At 39.8% G+C, this 14011-nt stretch overlaps 1 protein-coding gene across 1 annotated transcript; it reads right to left on the reverse strand.

The window, feature by feature from the left end:
- Positions 1–264: 264 nt before the first annotated feature.
- Positions 265–13465, reverse strand: LOC146647775 (cathepsin Z). Its single transcript, XM_085389477.1, has 6 exons — positions 13326–13465; positions 10438–10595; positions 10107–10286; positions 6762–6912; positions 2623–2788; positions 265–2433 (listed from the first exon to the last, which is right to left on the reverse strand). The coding sequence occupies exons 1-6, from the start codon at positions 13451–13453 to the stop codon at positions 2320–2322; spliced, it is 897 nt and encodes a 298-aa protein (XP_085245603.1). The 5' UTR covers positions 13454–13465; the 3' UTR covers positions 265–2319.
- Between the last annotated feature and the right edge of the window lie 546 nt (positions 13466–14011).

Raw genomic sequence — 14011 nt, forward strand, 5'->3', positions numbered from 1 at the left:
TCTACAGTGAAAAGGTTTTACATTAAGCTTTCTCTAAAATGTGAAAAACGAATGAATAAAAGGAACAATAATGAGCTGAGTTAGATTAAAAGACTGATAGCATTGCATGGTAACAAAATCCAACAACCAGTGCACACACACACACACACACACACACACACACACACACACACACACACACACACACACACACACACACACACACACACACACACACACACACACACACACACACACGTAAGTACTCTCCAATATGACAATGCCAGCTCTCAGAAAGGAGACTGTGTAACATGTTAATAAAAACTGAATGCAAATCTCCTAAACCCACATTTTATTCATAATAGAACATGGAAAACATGTCAAATGTTTAAACACAGTCATTTTACAATTTCATGAAAAATGTCGGATCATTTTGAAACTGATGACAGAATCAATGTTTGGGTCAGGACAGCAAAAGGCTGGAAAAGTAAGTGGTACTAAACAGAAACAGCTGACTGAACATTTTGCAACTAGCAGGTCAGTAACATGATCGGGTGTAAAAAGGTTATCTTAGTGAGGCGGAGTTTCTCAGAAGTAAAGATGGGCAGAGGTTCACCAATCTGCAAAAATCTACCGTTGCAGAATAATGTTCCTCAACGTAAACTTGCAAAGACTTTGAATATCTATCATTAACAGTGCATAATATCAACAAATGATTCAGAGAATCTGGAGAAACCATCATGAGAACCACATGTGAACATGTGAATACTGCCATGTTCACTGAATCAAAGCTTTTTTTAAAACGTGGACTGAGACAAGGTGGAAAACTGTTCTGTGGTCAGATGGATCAACTATTAGCAAGCACATTGTCATCAGTGGGGAGGAAGAGCCTCCTTTCAACAGGAAGTGATCTCCAGCAGAAGCAGGCTCAGTTTAGGGCAGCTTGGTGGCCCTATCAAGAGTGAAAGGAGGGGAGCTCCTTAAAGTAACACCAAAAGCTACACATTTAAATCACACACTGATCCTGCTCATGTCATAATGTAGCTCAGTAGTGTGTATAGTCCCCATGATCCTGTATGCTAACATCTGGGCATGCTCCTGATGCAGGTGGATGCTGTTTTGAAGGATCTCCTCCCAAACCTGGATCAGTGAACTTCTGGACAGTCTGTAGTGCTATTTGGTTGCATCAGATGTATAGATACCTAACATCAGGTTCTCAACTGGATTTAGGTCTGGGGAAGGCAAGTCAACGGCATCAGTGCCTTTATCCGAGATCTGCATACTCTGACCACACAGACAGGGTACAGTTCTGCATCAGTGTAACGTCTGGACCTGGAACGCAACAGCACCTGCCTGGAAAGCACTTTGGCTCAACTTCTGTTGTTGTAAAATTTGCTGTACAAATAAAAGTGACTCGACTTGATAATGACTGATGGTACTGCTAGCAAAGACATTTTACAATTCAGTTGAGTTTTCCTATGCTATTATCAGCCCATTTGGGCATTTTAAGAAGTAGACCACAAATTTGGTTCTATAAGAAAGAGTCCATCTTTAACTTTGAACTTTCTTCCAATCCCCTCACAATTTAAATATGTTTGAGGAGGTCCGAAGCAATCAGCGTCGACCACTTTACCACTCAGATTTTTGGCCCATTTATTTGCAAAGATCTGTGAATCTTTGATCAAACAGCTTAAATAAAATGTGCCAATGTTTAATGATACACTTTGTCATTTTTTTAATGGAAACATGTTTAAGAGATTTTCAAGTCTCTCTAAGAGGGAAGCTTAGGGGTTAATATTCCTTTATATGTTTTTAGCTGTATCTAAACCATCGACAAATATCTTGTTGCTACCGACCGTGTCTGAGCTTGATCCTCAGACAACCTGTAAAGGCTGAAAATCCTAAATGGAAGAGTTTCTTTAAGCTGGTAGTGCTGATGACAGATAAGAGCTCAAAATGCGTTCTTCCTGCTCTTAAATAAACAATAAGAAGTATACTTAGTGAGAGCCGGTATTGTCTGTACATGTTTAATAAGATTCTGAGCTGAGTGCACTGCGACTTTGTAATACTGTTTATTTTATGCAGAAACCAAAGTACATAAATAACATGTTGTGATTGAGGTTTTTTTACAGGAAGATGTTACCAAACAATTTCTTGGATTGAACTAGCTTCAGGACATTACTGCTTTCAGCCAAGAAGCACTTTCAAAAAATAAACCCACATTAAACAGCAAATTGTTGTTTGCACATGTTGATTTTAGTACACAGAAGGAAAGCGTTCCCTAAAGTTTCCAAACTATCCACAGTTATTTCAGTAAGATTGATCACCTTAATTAAGCACCTATGTTACAATAGGGTCTCCATATGCACAGTTTTTCTCAATACCCAGGTTGAACCAGTTGCCTTTTCCTCCTTTAAATGCACTGGTGACAATTCTCGCCCAGCCGTGTTCTCCCTAAAAGGAAGAAAACAAAACAGCATTATTTACTCTGACTGCAAGTCTGAGAAATTAAAAAGTCTTGAAAAAATCAAACAAACATTTTCTGCTTCAGCTCAGCCAAAACAAAATTAATAAGAACTTGTGAATTTAGTTTACAGAGCTCATTAAGCTCGGAGTAAGCACAAGCTGTCGTGAAATACCAACCCAGAACTCTCCCCAGGAGTTCCTGACGATCCAGTACTCGATCCCATCTTCGCCCACGCCCCACCCAGCCACAGACACGATGTGATTTGGCAGAGAGAGAGGGTGAAACTCGGAGAAAATCCCTCCGGAGTATCGCTCCAGGCCTTCAGTCGCCATCAATGCACAGCTGAAAGACAAGAATTCATGCCTCATTTTCTTTCATTACTGAAATGTAATGCTAAATCTTAGATGGAACCGTTACGTGGTCATTTTTAGCTATGCGTCGGCTTTTAAAGCGGGCTCAAAATTTGTACTTGCATCTTAAGTGTGTATTATGCATTGTGAGAACTTTAAGTGCAAAGTTTTGTTCGCAGTCTTCTGCTTTGAATCTGCAGTCAAATGTTAATAAATACAGTTTTTCTCGATGGACCTTTCCTTGCATAGATATTATTACATCCTTTGACACATTAAAGGTGAGACATTATGCTTATTTTCAGCTCCATATTTTTCCTTGTTGCAGCTCCCCAGGTCATGCACTGTTTGAAATAAACACTTTTTGCGGCATTTGAGTTTTGGATTTTTGTTTTCATTTCATTTCATTTGTTGTCATCTTGACCTTCAGCTCTTGGATTTTTGAATTTTAGCTCCTGTCTGGATTTCAATGCTTTTCTAGTTTTGACTCTTGTGTGTGTGTGTGTGAGTTTTTGGGTTCCTGTTTCGACTTTTTTCTGATACTACTGTATTTCAGTTCTTCCCCTTATTTTATTCTTATTCTGTGTTCCTCTAGTTTTATTTATGTGCTGTGCTTTCTGTGTATCCCTGACTTCGTGTTTATTGGCTATCATTCATGTCTGGTTGTTCGTTGCCTTCGATTATTGCCTGTTTTCCTGTGAAGTCTAGTTTTCCGTGGTGTATAGTTTTACTTCATGCCTTTTCTCTCCTTTGTGATGGTCTACTCTGCTCCGGTTACTTTCACCTGCAGTTAATTGGGCTTTATTTACTAATATGTGTTTGGGAACGTTCTCAGCCTCTGCAAAAAATCAAGAGTGTATGCAAAATTACAGCTGGATTAGTAAAACATGCACACTGACGTATTTTGTTGTTAACACCATGCATTCATTTTCAAATATATATATATATTTATATTTGCATATATTTACATTAATGTATATTTGCATATATAAAATTTAACTCGTCTTCTTCTACTTTTAGTTGCTGATTTGTAAGTTAAGTTTAAGTTATTCACGAAAATTTAAATCACACTGTATCTAATTCTGACATTACACATGAGCCTTAGTTTAACTGATTTATAATTTCCTTCTTTGTTTTCTAACCCTGGTTTCTGGAAAGCACTTTGTAAAGCTGGTTTTGAAAAGTGCTACACCTAATTGTTATTATATGAAAGATTTGCTTCTACTTGTTTGTACAGGCCGCAATATCTAATCAGTTTACAGAAACATGTTTACTTCCAAGTGAAGCAGAAAATGTTGGTGATGTCAGAGCGTATCCTGCACCGCTAAAGCAAGAAAGCAGGAAAAAGCCTGAGTAATAATGTCTGAGTAGTTAGAAATGGCACAGCTTTCCAAAATGTTTCCACCAGAGTTATGACACTATAAAAAAATGCGAGGACTGTCCGAAATAACGGACGTTGAGAATATCATCTATATTCTCCAGAATTCTCTGGAATATGTGGGACAGTGCCAAGAAATTAGACTGTATTTTGGGGTTTACTGTGTTTAACTGTATATAATAATAAGTAATTATTTAAATAACTAAATAATGACCAAAAAATTGTAGTATTCAATTCAAATTATAGACATGTGTTACATTTTATAAGACAGCCAGGCCTTCATCATTTATTCATTTGCTTGGTCAGAGGGACTTTTAAATTTGCTCACGGAGTACGAACAAATTCAGGCCCTAAAATATTAATGACTAGCATCCACACACTGTGTGAATAAGGCACAATGTTTCCTCCTGCGTGCTGCACACACCTGTGTGCTATTGTTCAGTTATTTCTGTGCGCATATATAGACACTTAATGGTCACTTAATTAGGTACACTTTGCGAGTGCTGGCTTGGATCCCCTTTTGCCTTCAGGACTGCTTTAATTCTCTGAGGCACAGATTCAACAACATTTCTCAGTGATTTTGGTTCATATTGACGTAATAGCATCACACTGTTATTGCAGATTTGTTGGCTCCACATTCATTACATAATCTCTTCTGGGATTAAAGTATTCTGATTCTGATGATGTGACTCTCTCTTTCCATCACATCCCAAATGTGCTCTTTTGCATTGAGATCTGGTGACTGTGGAGATCATTTGAATACAAATGTTACGTCATGTTCAAGAAACCAGTTTGAGATGATTTCATGGCTTGTTATCCTGCTGGACACAGTCATCTTCAGTGTTTCTAAATACCACAGCCTTCAGCAGGTCATCTTGACCATGTCAGTGTCCCTAAATGGATTGAGCGGCTGATTAGATATTGCGGCCTAAAGTAATCCTACTGTTGATCTGTATATTCTAGCTTTTAAAATTTTTGCTTCAGTTTGACTTTTTCCCCCAATGTTCCAACATGTCCTGTTCCTTTGGGTTGTATCCATATCACCACTCACAACAGTAAAAAGCACATTCATAATTTTAACAGTATATGCATGACATAAAATAAAGAAAGGCATAATAAGTCTCCTTTAATTAACTTGAAATTCTCTTGCAATGTTTTCACAGTTTTCCCAGCCCCTGTAGTTTAATCATTTGAGCCTTTTCATCATATGCAGATCCAACTGCGCCTGTGATTCGAGTACCAATCACCCTGCTGTCTTAATGGACAGGCGCCCAGTCTGGATGACCATTTAGCAAACGCACCTTGTTGCTGTCACCTTATTTAAATGCAGTATAGATGCTACTCAGTGCTTTTAATATGAGCAGTCTGCCTCTTGGATCACAGTTGTAAGCCAGTACTTTTAATTTGAAATTATTTTAACAGCCTTAAGCAAGTACTGTTTGTTCTGAGGCACTTGTTCTGGTTCCTGGAAACTTTGCCAGGCGTCGCTTACCCCGCTGCTCACTCACACCCCCACAGTTAGTTAAGTTATTCTGTTAAGACACAGGGTACTATTTGGACGGGGAGCACAGTTCGTTAGCTGTTAGCAGCAGTCAGCAGAGATACTCAGACCTCCAGTCATAGGCTCCAACTCATTCAGGGGAGACATAATCTCTCCAAATTATGCCTCAAGATCTCCTCCCAGTCCTGCTGTGACACTTGAACCAGAAGACATCCTAGCTAGATTTCCATGTTAGATTATTTGATGGTAAATGGTAATGGTAAATGGCCTGTATTTATATAGCGCTTTTACTAGTCCCTAAGGACCCCAAAGCGCTTTACATATCCAGTCATCCACCCATTCACACACACATTCACACACATTTGATGACTCTAAACTAAGTCCTGTACGTCTAAATAAATGGGTAGATGGGTAAAAGACCTGTATGAATCCATTTACATATTAACTTGTTACTGTAACCATTTTGCTGGTTAATAAATACCTTTACTGAACTTCACACTCTTTGCCTTAGCTGAGCAGGGACGTGACAGTGATACACACCTACATGCCCAAAATCTTGTTTTAATTTTATTAAGGCTCTTAGGTATCAACTATTTAAAAAAAACGTTGAATAGTTCTTATCTGCAGATATTACAACAGCACAATGGAAACTCTTAAAGACCCTGTTAATACTGCATGATTTAATTTATAGATAATGTAAAGCTGTCAGAGCCAAACCACTAAAAGACTAACAGCTGATGTAAGATGTAAACTCTAAAGGGACACAAAACGCTCAGCTGAGTTTATCAAAGTGGATTCAAGGTGAAATTTAATATACTGTATATATACACATACAGGTCTGATTTTTTTTCAATACTTAATGGCATTCAATTTGACTTTAAGATTTCTCTGAGTGTAAAAAAGAATGACACTCGTTGCTGTTATCTTTCTCCAAGGTTTTAAGAATCATTAAATAGTCATTCACTGAAAAAAAAAACTTCCCTAAGAGAACAGCTTCTCTGTGAAAATCTCAGGCAGTGTATCCTCCCTCATACAGGAGAAGTAGGTGGATGAAAAGTGAGAAATGACTTTGAGGATGACTTACTCTACCTGATGGGTCCGCCGGTGAAAATTTCAGCTTTCATCTCATCTCTTCCAGAAACTTCTCCGTAGTCTCCGACTTTCCACGCGGTGTAGTTCTTCACAACAGCGCACGACTCAAAGAAGGAGCACGTGCCGCACTGGTTAAACAGCTCGCACTCTACAACAAATGAAGAAGATGATTTAAAGTTCAGTGAGCGCTCAGTTTGCTCCTGATTCAACTGCTTGTTAATGCTACTGTCTAATCAGCCGGTCACATAGCAGCAACTCAATGCATTTAGGCGTGTAGACATGGTCAAAACGACCTGCTAAATGCCAAACTGAGCATTACAAAAAGGTGATTTAAGTGACTCTGAATGTGGCGTGGCTTCGATGCCAGACTGCTGATCTCTAATTTTACTAAGTTGAGAATTATGTCAGTTACATTTTTCCTCAAAACAGCGAACATGTCAAGACTTACCATGTTAAAACTAGTGATTTAAAATATGCTAGGACTTCACTAGAATTGCATCTCAAAACTAGACAGATAGCTACTCTAAAGGCCCAGAATTGTGGACACCAAGCCGTTGCATTCATATATGAAAGCAGAATATCTCCTTACAATAATCTGCTGCTTTAATCGCCTCCACTCTCTCTCTCTCCATATTTTGGAGTCTGGTTGTACAGATTTTTGTTCCTGTTCAGCTACAAGAGCATCAGTAAGATCGGCCACGCACAGTAAGCTGGCAGTAAGAATTGGCTCCCAGTCCGTATTACAGTGAAGAGCCCATCTCGCTTTCTTCATCACTGATTGCTTTCCATCTTTGTCACTTCTTGTCTTCCCGACCGAGTTCACCTGATCGTGCCGTCTGCTCCCCGCCATGTGGCAGCAGTTCCAGAAAGAGGAGTTTATGCTTCTTTTTCACAGGAACTTTACTCATCCTCATCGCTTTATGATGGAAAACTGAAACTAACATCACTTGTTGAGATGTAATCTTGCTTTTGCTGTTTCGCAGCGCTGTTTAAAATCTCTATTACAATACCACCACTAAAAAAAAATAGTGCACTGAAACTGTATACTACATCCACTGACTGAGAACACGGCGAACTGGCCTGTCAATGTATTATCATAAGGAGTCGTTAGACTTTGAGCTAATGTGAATTTCTTTAAGAGTTACGGTACTGCTGGTGAGCATAACGCCTCTGAGATGTCTCTCCATGCAGTGGCTGCTCAAGCTGCAGGACTTACCACCAGAATCACATACGTGTCTAACTATAGTATTACAGAGAATGGTCGCAATACCATGGCAGCAATACTCTAAGTAGCTCAATATTTTAAGATGAGCTTTTAACACAATGGGGCAGCTGTTTTAAAAACATTTGTATATGATATCATAGTTTCAGTGTAAAACAGAATATGTCCTGTGTGTACAATGCACAAAAATAGGCACTGAGGTTTCCAAACCCTCAAACTGGGATGATGTTCTGCTGTGCATTAAGACATAATTGTGAATACTGCTACATAATTATGTGCTGGGTAACACATCTATGCAGTGTCCAAAATGTACCAGCAGTTTGGGGGGATGGTACTAGTTTAATGGTTTCATTAATTCTCTGTGTTCCTGAATAAATGCCCAGCATGCCAGTCAACCTTTTCCTCTGAACCGTTTATTTAAGAGGCTTCATGTCAGAGCGCCGTGCAGGCGGGTCAGGACAAGCATTTCTTCAGAGGCACAGGTGCAGCACCATTGTGCTTGAACAACAAAGAGAGAGTGAGATCATTTCAACAGGCCCTTTTAGGACACAGAGGTGGGTCGAAGCTTTGCACTTTTTCCATTTGCCTCTTTTTTCCCAGTATTTTTGAACCCTCATAACGTCAAGAATAAAGACAATTTCAGGGCTGACACCTCATATTTAAGCTCTGTTATAAACTGCAACCAACTCAATTTTACACCCAATCCAAACGATCCAAACTCCAAACCATCAATATCATGATATATGTCACAGTCACAGTTTCTGGAGAAAGCTACCAAAGCTGAATTCTGGGTAAACTTTCAAAGTCACACTTACAAATCAACACGTGGGATATTTTGTGTCAGTCAGGTAAGCTGGCATGGTCACAGAGAAAAGAATTTACTTTGCTCAAGTACTTGCTTTATTCTGTGGCAGTGTGATGGGTCTCTTATCAACTGCTTCATATTTTGTAGAGCCACCTGCGAGCTAATTTTAGCCCAGCGATGGTGATGAGGCCAGTTGCTGGAGCTCAGAAAGGTTTTCTGCTGGTTTTGCAGTGCAGTGTTGAGCTTCTACTTTCTCCATTTCCTCCTGCCTCTGCCTCCTGTTGCTCTTTCTCTGCAGTCACGTTAGCATCACTCTTTACCTCTCAGAGATAGTTATTGTCTTTTGTTACTTTCAGCTTAACTTTGAAGTTTATTTTGGCATGTGTCTTGTTTTAGTTTTGCTTCCTGTTCCTTTGTGATTGTCTGCTCTGCCCTCATCACCTTCACCTGTGTCTAGCCACCACTCATCCCTCTGTGAATGCTGTCAACGCCCTCCTTTGTCAGCACTTCTTCAGTCTGTAGGTTTCTTTTTGTTTTTACAATAGCTTAACAACAGCTTTTTTTATTTATTTACCTGCTTCTGCATCATGAATTTGGAAGCTCCTCTCTAATGTGTTGCTGACAACAGAGAGCATGTAAATTGGACAAAGCCATCACTCAAAGGGGAATTTAACACGTTTGTTCCCGGTCATGTGGTGGAAAACATTTTATCACTGTCAACTAGCTATGCAAAAAATTCAGGGGACTCCTAATATACAGTAGGCTACAGACCAACATCATGAGGCTTTGTTGAGATGGGTCTGGAACCTACGCTCAGATTTTAGATATCACCCTGGGTCAACACACCTGAATCAAATGATTAGTTCATTACCAGGTTTCTGGAGAACTTCAAGACATGTTGATGAGGTCATTTAGTCATTTAAATCAGTTATGTTGGATCAAGAACACATCTAAAACCTGCAGGAAACCGGCCCTTGAGGCCTGGAGTTCGACACCTGTGCTCTAGCCCCACCCCCACAACCCTGAATTTAATAAGTTGATCAGATCTAGCTGACATTGAGTGAAAGGTGGGTTATGACCAGGTTAGATTGCCAGTCTATCACAGCGTAACACAGAGAGACAACTGCAGCCTCACCTAAAGTGTAATTTACAATCAGACCTCAGCAGTTAATGCAATAATAGATTACTTTTAAATGCCAGTAATCTTAAGTAACATCATCCAATTCTGATTGGAGCTAATCAAAAGGAAATATGGCCTTTGATGAAAAACAAACAAACAAACAAACAAACAAAATATAACTCAGTATTTCTTTACTTTGGTTTTTGGCTTGGTAGTTGTTGCAGGTTTCATCAGGAATGCCACTTTCGTGCGCGTAGGCGTAGACTCTCAGGTGATCGCCTCCGTAACAGGAACCTGCCCTCCCGCAGTCTATCACGTTCTGCACGGAGAGGTACGCCGATGGCCACGCTCCTCCACGCTTGACGTTGATGCGGTCTTAGACAAAAAGAACGACACACATTAGCAGGAGCCGGTGGATGCTTCTCCACTTACCACTAAATTTAGTCATTTTCATTTCACATGACAATATGCCCTCTAGCCGTATCGCTATTATCATTTTCCTCCATCCCGCTGTTGTCATGGTTACCAGCTAGCGCACTGGTGGCTCCCATGGCCCAGCAGGAGCCACAGTACTGGGGGATGTGTTGGTTCCTCGTGACGCTCACATAATTCTTCCCATCGATGTTCCTCCAGTCCCATGACGGAGGAAGCTTCAACACCTCTACATGCGGCCGGGCCTGCGTCCTAAACAAAGGGGAGTGATGAGCAGCTGTAATTACTGTTATTAAAGCGAGCACAGATGTTTTCACTTGTCTGACTAATATCATCCCCTCTCGGGAGTGTGTGGGTAGTGTAACTGCTGTGACTGACTGACATTTCCTGTGGGTGCTAATAGCCGGACAGGACATTTGCATGTCTGTGCGGTGATATCCGTCCCTGCTGAGCACAAAGTTCAGCAAGCATGTTATCTCACTTCAGATGATTTTGCACCAGTTGTCAAATTTTGTGCAATTACAGATAATCAGACGTGGCTTTGTATTATCCATCCATCCATCCATTCGCTTCCGCTTATCCTTTTCAGGGTCGCGGGGGGCGCTGGAGCCTATCCCAGCTGTCATAGGGCGAGAGGCGGGGTACACCCTGGACAGGTCGCCAGTCTGTCGCAGGGCTAACACATAGGGACAGACAACCATTCACGCTGACATTCACTCGCACATTCACACCTAGTGACAATTTGGATTAATCAATTAACCTATCCCCACAAGCTGCATGTCTTTGGACGGTGGGAGGAAGCCGGAGTACCCGGAGAGAACCCACGCAAACACGGGGAGAACATGCAAACTCCACACAGAAAGACCCCGGCCTGATGGAGGAATTGAACTCAGGACCTTCTTGCTGTGCGGCAACAGTGCTAACCACCGTGCCACCGTGCTGCCCCTTTGTATTAATTTAATGGAATTTTATGTTTTTTTGACCAAAAAAATGTTAGTTTGTTCCCTCTGCATATCAAGAAATGTATTTGAACTCTCAATGATACTTCTCAGTTTGCAATGTTGTGGTTTTTTTTTTTTTTTTATCAAGCCCTGCTGTTTAATGGAGAACTTAATGGAAATGGGTATCTCACTGCTACTTTGTTTATTATAATAAAGCCTGTGGTGAAAAGTACTAAAGTGCAGTTTTAAGGTGCAATTTTAACTGTTTATACTGGCAAAGGAAGTATTGTACATCTCCTATTATGTCTCAAATTAAACCTTGACATAATACTCTAGTAAAACAAGAAATTGGTAAAGAGTAAACGTTCTATTCATTTTTGCTTGCACACTCCCTAAAAATTTGCTTCTGTTTTTTTAATAACTATGTGAAGTTAATTAAGTTACCATTTTTTCCATGTAACGACACACAAAGCTCCACATTTATCAGCTACAGCAGTAAAGTAAATCTCTAAATGATGCAACAACATTGTAAGAAATGTCTCATAACATTTCCAATCATAAGATTTCAATTCTTCTTCTTCTGCTGCTGTCTTTAGGAGTCAGCACAGCAGATCACCGGCCTCTGTCTCACCCTATCTGTAACACCCTCCTCTGTGGCACCAACCCTCTGTATGTCCTCCTTCACTACATTCATGAATCTTCTCTGCGGTCTTCTTGTCCACCTGCCTGGAAGATCCCTTTTCAACATCCTTTAAACAATTCATAACTCTTCTGCACACGTTCAAACCATCTCAGCCTTGTACTCATGTCTAATCCTGCCCATTCTGGTCACTCACAGTGAAACTCATAACATTTTCCATTCCTCCACCTTGAGATTTTTTGACAGTGACATGCGAATTGTGTATGTATTTTAAATTAAAAATTAAACACATGCAATCTGTGTAGATTACAGGTGTCGGACTGATCATGTGAGGACCAAACAGGACTTAGTTACACTTTCCCATCTCCCTCATTAGGTAAAGATTGTTTCACAGTCTTGTAATAGTCACTATTCTTTGCATGTGTGTATTCCCTTTTTCTGCTGTAACAACTCTTCAAACCTTTAGCCTTTGTTCACCTGCTGTTCTGCATATTTGTAGTGATGAATCCTTCGATCATCTTTTTGAGGTTTCTTGTGAGCGTATGTTGAGTTAACCAGACACTGGTGGCCCAGTTTTAATTTCTGTGTGATTTGGTAATAAAAAAACACAGAAACTGGAACACAGGCCACCCCTGTTATGATTTATGATTTAACTACATTTAACTACAAATAGTTTTATATTTTCTAATTAGCTTTTTTATGACTGGGTTCAGAGTGTTTGTTTCAGTGTTGCAGTCTTTATTATGTGGAGTGTATTTGTTAGAAGAATAAATCCATAATAGGAACCACAACACTTTGTGGAAGCAGCCATTCAGACATCCTAGCTCTCGACACATTCACAGACGCCTCGTCAGGCAGGCTGTGCTGATAAATCCAACCAAATGAACAAAAAATACTAAATAATTTCCCCCAAAAAAACTACATTTAAAATGTTATGTTAGTTGTGAAATTTTTCCGAAGTCTACTCCTATTTCTACTTTAGTGACTAAAGTGGTTTTTTTTAAACATATACCTTTTAGTGTAGCTTTAGTGATAATATTGCTATATCTAAATATATAAGCTTAGTTTCAAGGAAAACCCTAGTACTGTACACGTAAAACAATACACGTCATTGGGAGAAAACATATTTTTGAGATTGCACCAAAGTACTGAAGTACAGAAAAGTATCCCGGAACTCACTTTGATACTCATGTTAATACGTTTTTATTTAATTAATACGTTAACGTTATATTACTACACTAAGGACACTAAGACGAGTAATTACCATATTATTAAGAGACGCTGCAGCCAACTTTTAGGATAAGGAAGGCTGCCAGAGTTCCTATTTCTGAGCTAGTTTAGCTCCTCTCTGAGCTCACGTGAGTACCTGTGTGACTGCTGGAGGTCGAAATCTTCACCTACCTGACAAAGTCCGGCCTGTGGTCTCTAATGGGTTTATAACACGGTTCGGTGAGAAGCCTGGAGGCGCTAAACTGCTGTGAAAAAGATGCTAAACAAAACAGCAGACATGCAAAATTTGTAGCCGCCATGTTGGCCCCGCCCCTTTCCTCTGACGCAGTGACGCGATCACAGACAGCCCCCTGTCGGCTCGAGAGAGCACTGTTCACTCCCTGTGAACACAATAGATGGATATATACATATAATATATATACATATACACATACACATATAATATATATATATATATACATATACACATATAATATAAAAATGTACATATATTGTGTCATTGTTGCATTTTAGAAGACATGTTTGTGTAACTGACTTTTAACTGTATGGTTATCAGTCAGTTCTTTTCTTAAGACGTGACAACACACTGAAGCAGGCTTTTAAGTGGATCACTACCTAACAAAAATCACAAATGACTGCTCTCTTTTCAGGCAATCCGGTTGTTCAGTCTGACGTCACTAGCCGTGTCTGGGTCTAAACTCCGCTGCAGGTCCATATATCAAACGATCACTATGGCATTACTGAGAGTTGAAAAACTGTCTAAAGTCTTTCATCTTTAATAAAATGATCAGCGTTCTGCTCTACCAGGTGTAACAATTGAGTTTAACATCCAGGCATCCATGAAAACGGAATTTATG

The sequence above is a fragment of the Rhamphochromis longiceps genome, linkage group LG18 (assembly GCF_057381845.1).
Source record: "Rhamphochromis longiceps isolate RC_006_pf linkage group LG18, R_longiceps_female_GT1.1, whole genome shotgun sequence".
Classification (NCBI taxonomy): domain Eukaryota; kingdom Metazoa; phylum Chordata; class Actinopteri; order Cichliformes; family Cichlidae; genus Rhamphochromis; species Rhamphochromis longiceps.